The sequence below is a fragment of the Grampus griseus genome (genome assembly GCF_964374135.1).
Source record: "Grampus griseus genome assembly, chromosome: 7".
Classification (NCBI taxonomy): domain Eukaryota; kingdom Metazoa; phylum Chordata; class Mammalia; order Artiodactyla; family Delphinidae; genus Grampus; species Grampus griseus.
In genome coordinates, this window is record NC_139001.1 from 11,162,986 (window position 1) to 11,183,808 (window position 20,823).

General features: G+C 37.5%; 1 protein-coding gene across 7 annotated transcripts in view; it reads right to left on the reverse strand.

The window, feature by feature from the left end:
* AGFG1 (ArfGAP with FG repeats 1) overlaps positions 1–20,823 on the reverse strand; it is a gene marked incomplete at its 5' end in the record, with an annotated part of 74,271 nt that overhangs the window by 29,136 nt on the left and 24,312 nt on the right. For all 7 annotated transcript variants that reach the window (XM_082658846.1, XM_082658845.1, XM_082658844.1 and 4 more), the window contains one exon: positions 1,717–1,832. In XM_082658846.1, coding sequence (XP_082514972.1) covers positions 1,717–1,832 — 116 coding nt within the window. The remainder of the gene's footprint in view (positions 1–1,716; positions 1,833–20,823) is intronic.

A 20,823-nucleotide genomic window follows, 5' to 3' on the forward strand; every position in this document is an offset into this window, starting at 1 on the left:
AACTCAATTTCGCTTCTTTTTATGGCTGAGTAATATTCCATTGTATATATGTGCCACATCTTTATCCATTCATCCGATGACGGACACTTAGGTTGTTTCCATCTCCTGGCTATTGTAAACAGAGCGGCAATGAACATTTTGGTACATGTCTCTTTTTGAATTATGGTTTTCTCAGGGTATATGCCCAGTAGTGGGATTGCTGGGTCATATGGTAGTTCTGTTTTTAGTTTTTTAAGGAACCTCCATACTGTTCTCCATAGTGGCTGTACCAATTCACATTCCCACCAGCAGTGCTAAAGGGTTCCCTTTTTTCCACACCCTCTCCAGCATTTATTGTTTCTAGATTTTTTGATGATGGCCATTCTGACCGGTGTGAGATGATATCTCACTGTAGTTTTGATTTGCATTTCTCTAATGATTAATGATGTTGAGCATTCTTTCATGTGTTTGTTGGCAGTCTGTATATCTTCTTTGGAGAAATGTCTATTTAGGTCTTCTGCCCATTTTTGGATTGGGATGCTTGTTGTTTTGTTATTGAGCTGCATGAGCTGCTTGTAAATTTTGGAGATGAATCCTTTGTCAGTTGCTTCATTTGCAAATATTTTCTCCAATTCTGAGGGTCGTCTTTTGGTCTTGTTTATGGTTTCCTTTGCTGTGCAAAAGCTTTGAAGTTTCATTAGGCCCCATTTATTTTTGTTTTTATTTCCATTTCTCTAGGAGGTGGGTCAAAAAGGATCCTGCTGTGATTTATGTCATAGAGTGTTCTGCCTATGTTTTCCTCTAAGAGTTTGATAGTTTCTGGCCTTACATTTAGGTCTTTAATCCATTTTGAGCTTATTTTTGTGTATGGTGTTAGGGAGTGTTCTAATCTTATACTTTTACATGTACCTGTCCAGTTTTCCCAGCACCACTTATTGAAGAGGCTGTCCTTTCTCCACTGTACATTCCTGCCTCCTTTATCAAAGATAAGGTGACCATACGTGTGTGGGTTTATCTCTGGGCTTTCTATCCTGTTCCATTGATCTATCTTTCTGTTTTTGTGCCAGTATCATACTGTCTTGATTACTGTAGCTTTGTAGTATAGTCTGAAGTATGGGAAGCCTGATTCCTCCAGCTCCATTTTGCGTTCTCAAGATTGCTTTGGCTATTCAGGGTCTTTTGTGTTTCCATACAAATTGTGAAATTTTTTGTTCTAGTTCTGTGAAAAATGCCAGTGGTAGTTTGATAGGGATTGCACTGACTCTGTAGATTGCTTTGGGTAGTAGAGTCATTTTCACAATGTTGATTCTTCCAATCCAAGAACATGGTATATCTCTCCATCTATTTGTATCATCTTTAATTTCTTTTATCAGTGTCTTATAATTTTCTGCATACAGGAGGCTTTATAAGACTAAAATGTCTAGAGAAGCTAACAGGGATAGAGACGGTTTATAAGGAAGAATCCCTAACTTCCCCCAAAAGGGTAAGAGGCCTGGTGATAAGAAACAGGCTACTGCTAGGCACAGATGAGTTAAGATAAAGCAGAAGTAAAGGTCTGTGGAAACCAAATTCAATAAAAAGCCAAAGTATAATGAGTATCTACCTATTTCCTTATTCCCTATCTACCTACCTACCTACTTATTTCCTTCCTTCTTCCTTCCTTCCTCTTATACTAATCTTACCCATAATTAATGTGATTTGGGGAGGCTTTGCTCTAAATACAAACTATTCACTCACCATCTTTTCTTTTCATATTTTTCTTGTAGGAACTCTTTCACTTTTTGTGGATCCCTGAAGTCTGGAATTGCTGAAGATCTATCATCAAATAATCCTAGCCAAATCTGTTTACAGACCTTTGGAAAGAATTAAAAAAACAAAAGTGTTAAATTCGACATCTTAACTTAATGAAATTTTAAGATAATTAAGATTCTCTCAGAAAGATAACCTACTTAATTTTAATAATATTGCTTTCAATGAGGATATTTATCACAATGATCAATGAAGAAGCAACAAATGAAGGAACTAAATTTATTTTAATGTTACAGCATGCAGTAAAATCTTATCAACAGTATCACAAAGAACAGCTCCTCACAGGGAAACAAACAGTGAAATGGCATTTCAGAGGACCTCAGATTGTTTGGTCTTAAAATAATCATACACTGTAAACAATCAGCAAAGTCATGTAACCTTTATGAACCTCAGTTCCTTCACCCCGTAAAACAAAGGAATTAGACCAGTGAGTGGCAATTTCCTGAATCCTTGACAAGTTTAAAAATCAACCAAAAAGAAATAAAAAGTACTAGAATCATAAGTAATTTGCTATTAAAGTATAACAAAACACAAATACAAGGCAGATACAACTCTAGCTTTATAATTACCTCCTATGCTTTTTTTCCCTAATGGCTAAAAAATGAGAATCTGAGATTTAAGTTTTCAATAAAATCAAAGAAATGAAATGATGCAGAACTCAAATAAGACACAAAACATAAAGAGAAGTATAAAGAAAAAATTTATAAGGTGGGCTTCATCAAAATTTACAACTGTTGCTCTTCAAAACATTTAAATGAAAAGGCAAGCCACCAACTGAAAAAAGGTAGTTACAAAATGTATAAAACCTTGAATTCTTAAAACTCAGTGATAAAACAGACGCCAAATCAGTATTTTTTTTAAAAGAGTGGGCAGAAAAGTTGGCCACTTCGCCAAAGAAGGTATACAAATGGCAAATAAGCATCCCAACATCATTAGTCATGTAGAAAATGCAAATTTAAAAAACACAGACCCCACTACACAGACACCCAGACATACCACTAGAATGGCCAAAAAAAAAAAAGACTAAAGAAAGGCAAAGCAAGGCTTTTTTCATGAACTATGTTAATCAAAAATGCAATGGAGGGCTTCCCTGGTGGCGCAGTGGTTGAGAGTCTGCCTGCCAATGCAGGGGACACGGGTTCGTGCCCCGGCCCGTGAAGATCCCACGTGCTGCGGAGCGGCTAGGCCCGTGAGCCATGGCCGCTGAGCCTGCGCGTCTGGAGCCTGTGCTCCGCAACGGGAGAGGCCACAACAGTGAGAGGCCCGCGTGCCGGAAAAAAAAAAATGCAATGGAGAAAATGCTTCATTAGAATTTCCCCTAGAATAATTTTCTTTCTCTCCTCTATAGACTATTAACTCTCTTGTGTCATTTGTAAGTTTTTTTGATACATAAGAACTTTTGGAAGTTTTTATGAATGAAATGTGTATGATTATTGAGGTACTTGGTGTTTTGACAAATATTTATTACAGTCATCCAGAAATAACTATTCTAACCACCTCAAGTTACACTGGATGGTTATTTCTGAAATAATAACGGTTCTAGCCAGGAAAAGAAAAAAAGACTGGCCATATCATATGCTGGTGAGAATGTGGAACAACTAGAACTCTCAAGAATGTAAAAATGGTACAACCAGTTTGGAAGACAGTTGGTAGTTTTTTAAAAGTTAAACATATACCTACGATATGATCCAGCCATCCTACTTCTAAGTATTTACTCAAGAAATATAAAGGCACATGTCCATACTCAGATTTGTACACAAATGTTCACAGCAGCTTTACTGCTAGTAACTCCAAACGGAAAACAACCCAAATGTCTATCAACAGGTGAACGGATTAATTGTGGAATATCCAAGTAAGATACTACCCAGCAATAAAAATGAACAAATTATTGACACAAGAAACTACGTGCATAAACCTCAAGACAATTATGCTGATTGAAAGACCTCAGAACCACCCCCTACAAAGTACATACTACGTAATTCTATTCATTTAAAATATTAGAAAATGTAAACTTATCTATGGTGATGGAAAGCAGATCAGAAGCATTACAAAGGGGCACAAAAAACTCTTGGGGATGATGAAAATGTATGTTATCTTGTTACTGTAATGACAGTTTAACATATGTCAAAACTCAAATTGTACACTTTAAATATTTATTTATTATAATTAATTATTCCTCAGTAATGCTATAAAAACACATCCACAAGTTTCTAAAATTATATTACTTTAAAAAATAACCAGTTGTAACACTGTGAAAAGAAGGCAATATCTAACTTCAAAAGCCTGACAAAGATTTGAGAAATCAGAGACAGAAAGGTAGCACCCTTCTCAAGCTTATGTCCTCACTGAAGTGGGTAAGAGAGAAATAAAGATAGGAAAAAAGGATTCACCCTTTTCCTCTCTTATTATGTACCCCAAGCATGTTTCAAAACAGCATTTCTTGTGGTTCCTTCCTACTCCAGGCTCAGTACAGATACTACAAAGTCATTAAGGCAGTACAACTGACATAAGTGAGGCCTAGGTGATGGCACAATCTCATTATAAAAACATTTCAGTGGCAAAGCCCAAGAAGTTCAGATACCCAGGAACGGTAATGCAACTTACGCTAGAAATTCTATATAAACCCTGTAGAGGGCCAGCTTCTCCAATAAATATTTAGCTACTTTTAAAAAACCACATGATCCAAAAGTACACATGCACCCCAATGTTCACTGCAGCACTATTTACAATAGCCAAGATATGGAAGCAACCTAAATGTCCATCAACAGAGGAATGGATCAAGAACATGTGGTATATATATACAATGGAATAGTACTCAGCCATAAATAAAGAATGAAATAATGCCATTTGCAGCAACATGGATGGACCTAGATACATGTCTGACCTCATACTAAGTGAGGTCAGACAGAGAAAGACAAATATCATATGTCACTCATATGTGGAATCTAATTTTTTAAATATGCAAATGAAGTTCTTTACAAAACAGAAACAGACTTACAAATATTGAAAACAAACTAATGGTTAAAGGGGAGGGGCGGATAAATCAGGAGCTTGGGATAAACAGACACACACTACTATATATAAGATAGATAACCAATAAGGACCTACTGTACGGCACAGGGAACTCTACTCAATATTCTATGATAACCTATATGAGAAAAGAATCTAAAAAAGAATGAATATATGCATATGTATAACTGAATCACTTTGCTGTACACATGAAACTAACACAATGTTGTAAATCAACTATACTCCAATAAAATTAAAATATTAAAAAAAAAAACAGGGCTTCCCTGGTGGCGCAGTGGTTGAGAGTCCACCTGCTGATGCAGGGGACACGGGTTCGTGACCCGGTGCGGGAAGATCCCACATGCCGCCGAGCGGCTGGGCTGGGCCCGTGAGCCATGGCCGCTGAGCCTGCGCGTCCGGAGCCTGTGCTCCGCAACGGGAGAGGCCACAACAGTGAGAGGCCCGCGTACCGCAAAAAAAAAAAAAAAAAAAAAAAACACAAAAACCCACATGAGACTCTCCTTAGGAAAAGATTCTGTGGCTTTACAATTACATTCATAAAGCGAGAACTGGTAGTTTCTAATTCTTTTATTTTAAAAATTCCCAAGTGAGAAAACAAGAGAAATTTGCTCAAAGACTTATTGACTGTAATTGACAGAATTAGTTTAGGACACTTCATGACATTTAGTCTGTATTCCAAAACCCCTATTAACTAACATATACAATTTTAACTAAAAACAATTAATGAATAGTAAATAATAAACATATTGATACAAACAAATAAAAAGGAGATGGGTTAAAGACATCATAAAGTTACTGTCTTGGCACTCATCATGGGAATACAAAGCAAAGATGGAGTGCTTGATGATAAATTTTATACATATATGACATTAGCAGCCTGTAGGAGTCACTCAAAATTCTGTACTAACTGCTGGTGGTTCTGATCCTTCTCTGACAGGTCAAACTGCTAGAGAAAATCATTAAAACTCACTGCTTGGGTCCACTACAAATTCCTGCTATCTTACTATCAAAATTCCATGATGTTGTTAGTCAGCTCTTATTTCTTCTGACTATGCTATCCCATAATAGCTATTTGCTATATTGCTCAAAATCCTAACTGTACCTGCCACTCTTGGCAGCTGAATTCTTACTCAAGTGAAGTGACTCTCAAAATGGGATTCCCCAATTTCCTGGACTGGCAGCATCAGTGTCACCTAGACACTTGTTGTAAATGCAAATTTTTAGGAGCCACCCAAGACCTATGAAATCAGAACCTCTGGAGGTGCTACCCAGCAATCAAGCCCTTCAGGTGACTGTGAAATAGGCCGAAGTTTGAAAACTAATGATTTAGTAAAATCTAGGCCAGCAAATGGAAACTTCCTTTCCATATAAATACTATATATAGTTTTCAGCACTTCTCAAATTTACTTAGCCACTAAACCTCTTCTTGAACAAGATTCATTAAATAAAAACAGTGTTCCAGAGATACATCTGGGAAAATGTCACAGTCCCTATCTCTTCTGATCCATTCACATTTTAGTCCCTGAAAAGTTGGCTTCTGCTCCTACCATTCTCCTGAAACTGCTCTTTCAGGTTTGTAGATCTGCTGATAGGAAAGTATAAAGTTCTCCTTTCTCCATGTTTGTTTTGGTTTTTTTTTTTCTTTTAAAGTAAAATAATAAACACCATCAACTAAAAAGGGAGGGTTTTTCAGAACTGAATAAAAATGGGAGAGTGAACCAACTAAAACTGCAGGCAGCACTAAGGTTTTGAGGTCACAAGTATTTAAAGTGAAACTAGTCAAGACAGTGGTGTGTTTTCCACCAGTCTCATCTGGTTGTTTAGGTACAAAGTAGGTAGAGTATTGGCTTTAATCAGGTAAAATACAACAGGAGTTAAAGTGAGTGGTTATAACAACAGAACACAGAATCAAAGCTAGGTTAAGAAAAATGAAAACACAGTAAGGATGATACACAACAAAGAAATTTAGCGTCAGTGGACTGGAGGTCTCTTATGGTTGTCCCAGAACTGTTGGAGTACGAAATTAGAGGGAATGAGCTGGGAAGAGAGAAGCAATGATGGTCAGAGAACAGGATGCTTACACTTGAAATCTGAGAAGTAATACAGTTACTGATAAATAAAGTCTAAAACAGAAGGAAGGATTACTGGACATAAGAAGTCAAAGAATTCCAGAGGCTGAGTTATCTGTGTAGACACTGGGATTGGCAGAAATGGTTAACACTAGTGGAAGAAAGACACTCACTACGTGAAGTGCTGAAATCTATATTGAATGAGGGAGGCTAACTGGTATGACTGCAACAGGATGACAGAGCAAGTGATAAATTCTACTGGCAAGAGGAACACAGGGCTGCAGGCCTTGAAACACCACTGAGGAGCAACGAGGATACCTAAAAGCCATCATGTGAAAGGGCTGCATATATGATGGATTCATTTTGATGATCTCTCTGGAGAGGTGGATAATTAGTTTTAATTAGAGAATAATATTGTAGGTATGGTAGTTATGAGCCTAGACCAGGAAATAAGACTGCCTTTACTGGGCATATACCCTGAGAAAACCATAATTCAAAAAGAGTCATGTACCAAAATGTTCATTGCAGCTCTATTTACAATAGCCCAGAGATGGAAACAACAAGTGTCCATCATCGGATGAATGGATAAAGAAGATGTGGCACATATATACAATGGAGTATTACTCAGCCATAAAAAGAGACGAAATTGAGCTATTTGTAATGAGGTGGATAGACCTAGAGTCTGTCATACAGAGTGAAGTAAGTCAGAAAGAGAGAGACAAATACCGTATGCTAACACATATATATGGAATTTAAGAAAAAAAAAATGTCATGAAAAACCTAGGGGTGAAACAGGAATAAAGACACAGACTTACTAGAGAATGGACTTGAGGCTATGGGGAGGGGGAAGGGTAAACGGTGACAAAGCAATAAAGAGGCATGGACATGTATACACTACCAAACGTAAGGTAGATAGCTGGTGGGAAGCAGCCGCGTAGCACAGGGAGATCAGCTCGGTGCTGTGTGACCGCCTGGAGGGGTGGGATAGGGAGGGTGGGAGGGAGGGTGACGCAAGCGGGAAGAGATATGGGAACATATGTATATATATAACTGATTCATTTTGTTGTGAAGCTGAAACTAACATACCATTGTAAAGCAATTATGCTCCAATAAAGATGTTTAAAAAATATATATATATATTAAAAATAGAAAAAAAAAAAAAAAAGACTGCCTTAATGTGAATTCCAACTCAGGTAAGAGAACCTGCTTCACTGAGATGTTGGAAGGGTTAAATGAGTTAATATGTTGTCTACTCAGAACAGGTATATATAAGTGAATTTTAAATAGTATTAGTTATTCTTACTTTGGAGCCTGGTATCTTATGTGGTTTGCATTGGTGTGTTATGGGGTGATGAAGTAAGCAAGGACTGGGAAATACAGGCCTTACCAGAAACACAGGAAACTGTAGGTCTCTCTTCAGTCCTGCTGCACATGGAATCAAAGTGGTCTTAATGGAACAATCACCCTCTCTGAACTACTATAGCACTTGTAATTCTCACATGAAACTTACCACAAACTGCTTTTTATTAGAATTACTGAGCATGTGTCTCACCTACTTCTGAATTCCCCACAATGCTTAAAACAATGGGTTGTGCCGTATTAAGTGTTCAGTAACCAGGCCAATGCTACCCAAAACCACATCTTATGGAGGAATTAAAAATAAAATCACACATCAACCAACAGAATAAGTTCATGAAACTGTCAGAATAATTTTTTCTCTTATTCTAGTGCTAATCCACTTTAGAATTGCAATCACAATAACCACTGACAGAATCTAAAATACTTTAAAGTACATTTATCAGTCAGGGTTGCCTTAGGAAACAGATGGCACACTCAATTTGGGTAATTTGAGAAGTTTAATAGAGACTGTTTAAAGCATAGGTAGGCTGTAAGGAAATCACAAGTGAGAGTATAGTGTCCAAGGGTTAGCAACAGGAGGACCTACCACCACCCGTTGGCAGTGAAGGTAGAAGAAGAGGAAGTGGTTGGCAACCTTAAAACTAAGAGGGCTACTTGATGGGAGTTTTGACCTTCAATGAAAGGAGGCAGCCAGGCTACGGAAATCCCACATGAAAGAAGTTAAGAAAGTAAATATCTTAACCTTTCCCTCCTTCCTTTCTTTGGTCTGCTGACAACGTTCTCCATCAGCTTGAATGAACCCCCCACCCCCACCCTGCCAGAAGCCAGGAAGCAAGAAAGCCCATTTGCGTATCCAGACAAACCAGGTGCTTGGAGACAGAGCTAGAAGGGCAGCTGAAAGCTATGCAGCACTGAACCTAAATCATGATAGTAAATACATGCAGTGCAAGCAGTTTAACCAACTCAATTATCAACACCAAAAATAGGGAACATCCATACTAATTCTCAATTACTCACATATAAAAGGAAGAGTGAGAAAACAGTGTTGCATCCATCAGACAAATAGATATGAATAGAGATAACATGTTACAGTTTTATAATCCTCTCAGGGACAACAAAATAGAGTGGAAACTTGCTGGAATGGATACTTACCTTTAAGATTCAGACAACCCCTTATTTTCATAAAAGAGATACAAAGAATACACAATGTGACATGACCCTGCTTGCAACCTCTAGGTCCAAAGATATAAAAATAAGGAAAGGACAGAAAGATTCTCTGGAAGTAGAGACTTTTTTCATTAAGCCAACCTATACACATCAACTAGAGTTCAGACTCCTTTCTGTCCTTTCTCTCCTCAGTAGAGAGATGGAGTGCCTTCTTCTGTAAGATATAATTACAGCAGTTAACAGTACTGTCCATAAAATATAGGAACAAATAGGAGACTTAAAGAACTGAAAAAATTCATGAGCAAGGAACTAACATCCACTTTTTGGAAGCAGAAAGAAAAATTTAACAGAAATAAATATTAACATTAGAAGTTCTCTGGAGAGTTACGATAGACCTACACAAATTCTATCAGCAACATAACATTTTTCCCTAAAAGGGAAAACAAGGGTTTTTTTTTTTTTTGCCTTATTTTGTCCTAAAAACTAACAATCAGAAACAATATCTCATATATATGCCATGATTTAAGTTAAATACTGAAAAAACAAGTACATTATTAAAATTTTCTACATTCACCCAAGTCTACATGAGCATGACTATGCTAGTATTTCTAGGTCAACAGCTGACAGGTATTTCTCAGTGATGACCTATCTATAAAGGATTTATACTCATTAATAGTGTTTAAAGAAATAACACTATCCATATGCCTTAAGCAAAGAAACAGATAGTCCTGCAATTATTTACATCTTTTGAGGACTGTATGGTATATTCCATCTTAAAATTTGGTTTTACAAAATGTTTTAGCAAGAATTAGAACATATGCAACTGAGTCATTGAAAACAGGCATGCACAAGCTGCATGTGCAGACCACCGAGACACCAGAGCCTTTGTGAACCAGACAGATAATTTGGGTATGTGAGGGAGTATCAGATTTATGAGACATCAAATCCAATTTATTTAATCCTAGTTTGTTGTTGTTGTTTTTTAATTTAAGCACAAACTACTTCATAATGGCTTCCTCAGCCTAAGAATCAAATTCTTCATCACCACCTGTTTAGGCCCCATAGGATCTCACGCCTGATTAACTCTCCAAACTCATCTTACATCATCGCTCTTTCCAGACACAAAGGCCCCCTCATAAAGTCTTCCCTGACCACCATTCCAAAGGGGTAACATTCCCCACACCAAAACTAATATAAACGTTATCACAATGTATTATTTATTTTCACAGACCTTTATCTCACAACTTCTAAATGTAAATTTCACATGGCAGGAACCTTCTCTCCGATTTGCCACTATCTGTATTCTCAGTGCCTGCCAAACATAGAGCAGACACTAAATAAATATCTGGTGCATGGGTGGAAGCAACTTCCTAACAGCCCAGAAATATATGTACAGTGGAAATTATCTTTTTTTCCCCTTCGTTCTGTCTAAAATATACATGCTGACCTAGAACATTCAGCTTACCAACTTACACAGAAGTAATAAATTCACTGATCCAAATTCTCAAATCAAATTTAGGCCAAAGGTTAGCAAATTACACCTCCCAGGCTAAATCTGGCCTACAGCCTGTGTTTAAAGCTGAAGTTTCATTGGAACACAGCCATGTCCGCTTGTTTATCTATTGTCTAGGGCTGCTTTGCTAGGTAGCTGCAACAGAGACTGTATGATACAAAAGCCTAATATTTACTATCTGGCTCTTTATAGAAAAAGCTTGCCGATGCCTGAATTACATGCAACGTGGACTTACTATGATACCATCCCAGCATCCAAGAATAATAATGATTTAAATAGTATAATAAATAAAAGCCTGTTTTTGAGGTCTGTGTTATAATGTGCATGGGGAATAACAACAGAGAGATGAACATAAAATGAAAGAAGCCCTTCCCTGCAGGAAGAACTTTCCAAGAGTGAGGACTATCTAAGGGCCAATTTATTATACAAACCCATTCACTTGAGAATAAAGGAGAAAAGCACCAGAGTTTCAGTTTCAGGGAGAGAGTAACACTTTTCAAAATAACTGATAATTGGGGCTTCCCTGGTGGCGCAGTGGTTGAGAGTCCGCCTGCCGATGCAGGGGACACGGGTTCGTGCCCCGGTCCGGGAAGATCCCACGTGCCACGGAGCGGCTGGGCCCGTGAGCCATGGCCGCTGAGCCTGCGCGTCCAGAGCCTGTGTGTCCAGAGCCTGTGCTCCGCAACGGGACAGGCCACAGCAGTGAGAGGCCCACGTACCGCAAAAAAAAAAAAAAAAAAAAAAAAAAACCTGATAATTACAAAGAAATAGAAAAGATAAAAGAAGAAAATATTTAGGATACTAGAGAGAAATTAAATGAAGTGGAAATAGCAATAAACCTTAACTGCAAGTGTTTGTGAGTTGTGAAGGAGACCGGCAGATCTAATTCAAACACCTACGGTAAGTCAGTATATACAGCTCACAGCACACTCCCATGCCTTGTTTCATTTAATGTCTCTAATGTCAGAATTGCATTCCAGGTAGGTTGCAAAGAACCAAAACTCAGCCACATTTGATCAGATAAAACAAGTTTATGCAAAGTGAACAGTAACACTTAAAACATGGGAACCGGGCTTCCCTGGTGGCGCAGTGGTTGAGAGTCCGCCTGCCGATGCAGGGGACACAGGTTCGTGCCCCGGTCCAGGAAGATCCCACATGCCGCGGAGCAGCTGGGCCCGTGAGCCATGGCCGCTGAGCCTGCGCGTCCGGAGCCTGTGCTCCGCAACGGGAGAGGCCACAACAGTGAGAGGCCCGCGTAACGCAAAAAAAAAAAAAAAAAACAAAAAAAAACATGGGAACCTGCACTGCAAACAGGAAGCCATCTGGGACCTAGGCAGTCTGATTACCTGTTTCCAAAGCCCTTCTCCACACCCCGCCCCCTGCAAACATATAGTTTATCACTTTTGTTTCTCATACTATGTCTAATCCCTGCTCTTGCTTATCTTAGTACATTTTTTTTTTCCTGTTTACTTGTTAAGACTGCACATGGCCCAACTACATACTGCCTTTTCGGTTAAGTGATTCACCTTTTCAGTCCAGCCTTTGTGAACCTTAATTCAATTTCGTAAAAGAGAGGATCTGATTAGTCCCTGGCCCCTAGGGTTAGGCATCCATTCTTAGTCCAAACAGCTGTGTGTTTTGTGTGTTGTGTGTGTGTTTTGTGGTTTTCCCAGGAGAGGGAGCCTTCCCGCCTTTCTTCAGTAAGGAGCATGAGCTTGCTAAGCTGCCCCTCGCCTCCTAAACACACATCTATTCATGAATGTGCTTTATAAATTATAAACAGCTTTAAAAATGTAAGATTTAGTATATTAGCAAAGGGACAAGTAGTTTGGGGAAAGATTATCAACTGCCCTATTTTATCAAACTAAGACGACATATGTAAATTACCCTGTACCCGGTATTGCTCTGTCTTTCAATTTTGTATGCCATGTCTTTAGTAAGTTTCCATGTTTTAGCTAAATTTGCCATTTTTACTTTTGTGATTTCTTCCATTGCTTTTAGTCTATAAAGTCTCCACACATTTAAATGTTAAATATGTAGTCAGCTAACCTTAAACACTACCATTTAGTTTTGCCTGCCTTTTAGTTATGAAATAATCTGTTATACAGAAAAGTTGCAATTGTAGTGGAAAGAAGTCCCATGTACTGTTTACCTAGAGTCTCTAAGATTAAGAGACTCTCTTAATTTGCTTTATCATTCTCTTTATCATTCTCTCTCCAAAAAAAGTTTTGGAACCATTTAAAGGTTCAGACATGAACCTTTTACCTCTAAATGTGTACCTCCTAAAAATGAGGACATTCTTTCCTATAACCGTAACACAATTATCAAAATCAGGAAATTAACACTTTATACTATTACTATCTAATCCACAGACTAACCATTATCTTAACAGTATCCTTAACAGCAAATGGAAAAAGTTCTCCTGGTACAGTATCCATAACTGTCTTGTCTCCTTTAATCGGGAACCGTTCCTTAGTCTGTTTTTGTCTTTAATGACCTTGACATCTCTGAAGAGTACAAGTCAGTTATTTTATAGTACGTTCCTTAATTTAGGTTTCCTCATAATTACATTTATGTTACGCATTTTGGGAAGGAATACCACATAAGTAATGTTGTATCCTTCCCAGTGCATCATATCAGGAAGCACATGATGTCAGTTTGTCCCATTCCTGGTGATGTTAACTTTAATCACTTGGTTAAAACAATATAGGCCAGATTTCTCCACAGTAAAGTCACTATTTTTCCCCTTAAGATTAATAAGTATCTTGTAGGGAAATACTTTGAGACTATTTTCTATATTGTTATGGCTTCCTAACTCTAAAATTTTTCTGAAACTTATCTTGGCGTACCATGTCAGTTAACATTCTAATTGATTCTCCATTTATTGAATAACGAATTCCTTCCACAGCAGACTGATGAACTTAATTTATTTTATAATAACTTCATATACATATTTAATATACATAAGGATTATAGTATATCTCAGGATCTATTCTACAGATCTAGTCTACTAGGCCCTGCACTAGCTTCAGATTACTGTAATTAATTACTTCAAGTTTACATTGCAAATTACTGCCTATAAACACAGAGACATATTTAGTATCTACTAGAGCCAATCCTATTTACTCCTTGCTTTATAAATTCTTTCCAGCTAGTTTTACTTTTTTTGAGCTTTTGGATAAACTTTAGAACCATTTTCTAAAATGGTATTAAAAAAAAAATTCCCACCAACGTTTTGGTTCCATTTGTTCTAAACTTAATTTGTGAAGTCTCTTAAAGCAAAGCATTCTCATTCCCTAAGACAGTATGAATCTGATAAGCAAGCTTGCCAAGAAGGAAAAATTACCAAAAGTTTATGTTTCTCTCCCTACAGGGCAAGTTTTACATTTTTTACATTTTTCAGAATATAACAAGAATAAACACAGAGGTGAGCAAGGGAGAATTGGGCAAGTTGGTCTGATACTTCATTTAGAACTGAAAATTAAGAAGTTTTATTTACTTGTCTTGATATGAAGAACTGTTCGTGGATTATCAATGGTTTAGGGATAGCATCAATACCAGAGCACCACCTCTAGCATGAACACTACTCATCCACTGTTTAGCTTCATCTAAGGCTCAATAATAGTGATTGATTTGGACTGACATTCTATTGTCTGGTTGTCCTGGTGACTGAAGGCATGCATTTGCCAGGCACTTGACTAAGGTTGGGAATGTAGCCCTTGGCAAATGAACAGAGAGATTAACTGGCCCAAATGCAAAACAAGTCTCTGAAGTAAACGTGATCTGTACTGTATTCTACATAAATCAATCATGAGAAGAAGAAACATTTAGTTTTCTTTGAATATTTGAAAATAGACAGATGGCTCACAGGTTAATATAAGAAGAGGAAAAGGAAAATTTAGGGAAAGCTCTTCTAAGTAAAAATGAGATTTGCAGAAGTTATAGTAGGTTTCCAAAACAGATTATCTCATTGTCCAAAGGGGACAACTGAACATCAACAAGAATAACTGCTACTGACTGAAATAAGTCAAATAAACAATTTCACAATGATATCTATACATGACCAATTTATTGTATACACACACACACACCCCCCCTGACTGGTCACTGTGGGAGATGCTACAGAACTAACTCATTTTGAAAACAGTTAAATGTTGAGGACCATAAATGGCTTTGTTTATGTGCACTCTACTGATACTTATGAGAAACAGTTTTAATGTACTTTTTTTTTACTTTTTAGAAGCTTTATTGAGATATAATTTGTATAACATATAATTCACCTATTTAAAGTGTACAATTTAATGTTTTTAGTACATTCAAGAGTTGTGCCACCAGCACAGCTCAATTTTAGAACATTTTTATTATCGTCTAAAGAAATCCCATATCCATTAGCAGTCACTCTACATTACCCCTACTCCCACATCCTAGGCAATATTAATGTACTTTTAACAGCAATAAAACTATTGTATGTTAATGTAACTAACTTTTAATTGTAAAAATAGCTATATTTTCTAGAGCAAAAATTAGTGAGAAGAGTGGCACTGCTTTATATTTTTGCAAATTTCATTAATACCTGTTTAAATAGAAGACAGCTGATTTCTGATCAGCTTCTGCATTGTTATGTTATGTAGCTTCTGGAAAACTCCACTGTATAATCATGAGACTGGGAGTAAATACAGCAAATCAAGTCTTAGAATTATTATTAAAAAAATTTTGACCTCAGAGAACCCCTGTAAAGGTCTCAAGGATCCCCTTACAGGTTCCCAGACTAAGTTATCACCATTTTACAATCCCTACTAATGGACGTAGGCATAGAGTATCAGCCACCCCCTCTCAACACAGACAACAACACGAAAATGTGTTTCTCCACAAAAGAACACACCATCTAACCTACGAAACACTGAGTCTTCCCTCTTCCCCCAATTAAATGTGAATCTTAGGAAGCTACTAGATCCGACTATCAATTTATAGGCAACTGAGATGACAGAGGAACACTGACACTGCATGGATGGAATCAGCAAAATCGTGATAGTGGGACACTACTGAAAAATGACTGAGCTGAGAGAAGGAAAAAGGGAGGGGGAGAGAGAAGAGAATAACTGAAGGGGAAACTTATAGAATAAAAAAAAAAGTTAAAAGACAAGCAGAGCAGGTTCCACTTCCAGTAACGTCAGTGTAGCTCAAATTAAAACCCAGCTCCCAGAAATTAACAACTATAAACTCAGCACACATTATAAGGATTATCAGAAGACACTAGAAAGCAACCACAAGGTAAACAGATTCTGGAGAAGAGTCAACACCTGTAAGAAAGAAACAGCACTAAGTATCTACTCTTTTTTTAAAGATCATCATTTGAAAGCAGACCTCTGCCAAGCAGAGCTGCCAAAACTCAAGGAGAAATCTACAAATCTAAAAGGTTAAAGACAGAGTGCACAACCACAGCAACTGTAAAGTGAAGGGTATGTCCAAGAAGGGAGAGCTGCAAAACTTGCATAACAACTTTGCACAAATCTCTGGCTCACCCTTGATCGAGGAATGTACAGGGACAATTCAAAGCAGTTCAATTAAGGACTAAAAGAACTAAACAGAGATTTCAACTGGCTCCCACCAGGGAAGGCAGAGTTTGCTAAAGTAAAAAGTGAACAAAACAAACAAAACGAATACTTTCTGGACAAACAAGACAGAACCCAGAGGCTCTACAACCTACCATTTGCTGATGCTCTAGATATAATCCAAAATCACTAGATACACAAGAGAGTGTGATCCATAATCAAAAGAAAAGGCAATCAGTAGGTCCTTGTTGATTATCTATTTTATATATTGCAGTGTGTATATGTTAACCCCAAGCTCCTAATTTATCCTTCCCCCTCACCTTTCCCCTTTGGTAACCATAAGTTTGTTTTCTAAGTCTGTTTCTGCTTTGTAAGTAAATTCATTTGTAACTTTTTTTTAGATTCTACATATACTTGATATCATATGATAAGTCTTCTGACTTACTTCACGTAGTACAATAATCTCTAGGTCCCCCATGTCTGCTGTAAATGGCATTATTTCATTCCTTTTTATGGCTGAGTAGTATTCCACTGTGTATATGTATCACATCTTTATTCATTCATCTGCTGATGAACACATGTTGTTTTCATGTCTTGGCTATTGTGAATAGTGCTTCTATGAACATAGGGATGCATCTATCTTTCTGAATTATAGTTTTGTCTGGATATATGTCGAGGAGAGGAATTGCTGGATCATAGGACAACTCTATTTTTAGCTTTTTGAGGAACCTCCATACTGTTTTCCATAGCAGCTGCACCAATTTACCTTTCTACCAAGAGTGTAGGAGGGGTCCCTTTTCTCCATACCCTTTCCAGTATTTTTTATTTGTAGAACAAAAAAAGCATTCTTAATTATTTTCTTTATATGAGTATGAATAAAAATCAAAACAGTGGTTGCCTCTGGAAAGGGGAGGGACTGAACAGGAAGAGATGTTAGGGGAACTCTGGGGGAATGATGGTCATGTTCTATATCTTTATAGGACTTTGGGTTACCAAACTGGATACATTTATCAAAACTCTTCCAAAGGTACAATTATGACTTTTACATTCACTGTGCATAAATTATACCTCAAAAAAATCTTAACAAATATCGAATTCTAATTAATGATATATATGATTTTAGGGGTGATATGAACTAATGTTTGCAAATTACTTTGAAATGCAAGAAAAATATAAGGTGGATGACCAAATGGAGACACACACAGATATTTGCTAGCGCAAATACAGCACCGTGTTTAATGTGCCTGCATAATTTTTAAAGTTTTATGTATTTCTCATAATAAAATGTTGAGAGGTGAGGGGGCAGAAGACAGCCAAATATGGCCATTGTGTTGTGGCTTTGAGCAGCCTCTGCCGGGGACAAGATCTTGCTATGGCCATCCATGAGAGGGGGGTATGAGAAACAACTTAGCAGATAACCCAACCAGGCCCCCCTCAAGCAGAGCAGCTACAGCGCTCACACTACCAGGAGGCCTTGCTCACCTTCAGTAAGACTTATGGCACCATACTGCAGTTAGGTGGCACAAGGCAGGACAGGTTCCAGTGCCAGAAGATGACTGCTCACACCCACCCCATCCTTGGAAAAATCCTAGCATCACAGGCCAGTAAGAGATCATCCCTGGGGAACTGGTGGAGCCCATGGTCTAGGAGAAAACTGACAAAAGATACCATCTAAATCTCTAAGAAGTTCCTGCCGGGCATGGCCTATGGCTACTACTACCCAAAGATGATCTTGCCTGTGCAGGATGGCTTGAATTTCATGAAACAGAACCAAAAAACCTTCGATGTCATCACCAATTCGTCAAAACTCTATGGCTCCAGAGCTTTTCTTAAGTTCCTTCTTACCAGCTCATTAAGCACCCTGCATCCAGATGGAATCTTCTGTTGCCAAGATGAATGCCAGTTGTTGGCTGTTGGTTGGTCCTAGCAACCAACTAGCATTCCTGCTCTATAGTAAGAACCCAACATTGATTTTCAGCAGCCTGGTAGCAGGTGATGCTGGAGCAATGGAAGACACATGTGAAAGACTACAACTCAGATATGTACCGGGAGAACTTGTACTATGAGTTTGACTGCAAAGCTTGGAATTCACCTCAACTGCTATGTTTCCCAGGGACTTGAGCTGGAAGGGCCCCCAGTTACAGTGTATCCAGCCCCAGAGTAACCACCTGGTCTGAGGCCCCCACTGTCCTGGCACAAACCTGACTCTATCCCACAGACCAAGTGGTTGGTACAGGCCCCAGGAAGTTGCCTGGTCCCAGCCAGGCCTAGGCAGGCCAAAGTCTGACCCATCTAGCCTCCAATCCTTTGTCAGAGTTTCAAAACCCATATTAACCACTCATAACATGTGAGCCTTACTTGCATCTCTATTCAAACATATGCTTAAGGGAAGAGAAAAAAGGAAATTTATGAAATAAAAGGAAACTTGAACACTGGCTATGTAATTAGATTACTATTAGTTTCTATGGATATGAAAACGATATGGAGTTATATATTCTTTTAAAGTCCTTTTTTAGAGATAACATCTAGTTCCTGAATTTACAGAGGAAAATTGTATGTCTCAGATCTGCTTCACATAATAAAAAAGGGACAGGAGTTTGGTACATTATTCTGTCTGCTGTGTAGATATATGAGCAGCTCCACAACAAAAAGTTTAAAAAAGAACAAAAAGAATGAATAATTTTATTTTTAATTAGATTCAAGTAAGATTTAAAAAAAAAAAAAGATAACATACTTAATGGCAAGAAAGAAAGAACCAAAAGCTGAGAGATGAGAGGAAGCTAGAATGGCTGAAGCAAAGAGTTAGAAGGAAATAAATAATATGACCTGGGATACAAATGCAATAAAAAGTTAAATAAATGCTCAGAGTAGTTACAAACTACCGTCCAGCTCCTTCTACAATACTCTTGAGTTTTCAGTCATCACTCAGAAAGATCAACAAGCTACAATATGTACAAAACAAAGATAACATTTCCAACATTCTTTTTGTTAATTAGTATCATTAGATATTTCTCTGAAAGCCAACAACTAATATCAAAGAATGCAATCTGAATATTTTAAAGATTACTATGTCATTACTGATTTGATTCAGCAGAATTTTTAGAAACTTAACACCTCGCCTTTCTTTCAAAATAGAGGTCAAACTTTAAAATATGTGTTTCTTCATAAATATGCAGGAGTTAAACAAATAGCCTCTTTAATACAGAACATGCTTCGATATTTTAGCTAGATGGTTTTAAACCTCAAATATCTCACTAGGAAGCTAGTCTCTCAAATAATTACATATTTTTAGTTAAAATTTTTTGAAATGTTACTATTATTATTGAATTAACTTTTCATACTGATTAATACCATCATATTGACTGTAATTCTGCAAAAATCTCCCTAAACTAAATTCAGTTCAAAGCACACCATTTTCCTATATACTTTTTTCCCCCTGAGCTTAGAAGTCAATGAAAAAGTACATTTGCACTTAAAACTGACATCTTACATCTACATAATACATCAGTTTTCAAAATGTTTTCACACGTACTACCTTCAAATCAACCTCATCAAATAGGCAGGACAGGTACTTCCCATAGTGTACAAAGGAAAATGAAGCTCAGGGAAAAGTAGTTTCCCCAAGGTAACAAGGCTTATCCATTAGTGGTGCCGAAACTAGACCACAGATTATTTTGAGTCTAGACTGGATGGAGCCTTTAGTTACTGTACTGGTTCTCTCAAAAGGTGGTCTGTAGCCATCAGCAACAGAATCACATGGGGCTTCTGGCTGAAAATGCAGACAGACACTCCTCTGCCCCACCCCACACCCAGGGTCAGAATCTCTGAGGAGTAAAGCCCAGGAATTTTTACAAATATAATAATAATAAAACAAATAAAATTAAAATAAAATTTAAAATAAACACATTTACATATATGTACACACACACACAAACACACACATTCATACATTCTCACTGCTCTAGGTATAATGAAGAAGTATATAAGATTATGCCATGGAAATGTCTATAATGTTTTGAAGGTAATAAGACCAATACAGAAGAAACATGAGAGCAATAAAAAAAAAATTGTGTAAAATCTTAGAGTCAATGCTATATTAAAAAAAAAAAAGCTTAAAGTATGGGGGGCAGGGGGGTGTTAGTCCCTGTGGGCTAAAATACTCCTGAAAGACTTGATGGAAGGGTAAAAACTTTGATAGGTCTTGCAAAACAGATTCAGGATAAATGATTCAGCTTGAGCAAAATGGCAAGAAAAGTGGGATACAGAAACCACTGGCGTTCAAACATTTCTATTGGTAATGAAGCAAGAAAAAGATTAACTAGGAAAAGAAGCAAGGTTATAAAAG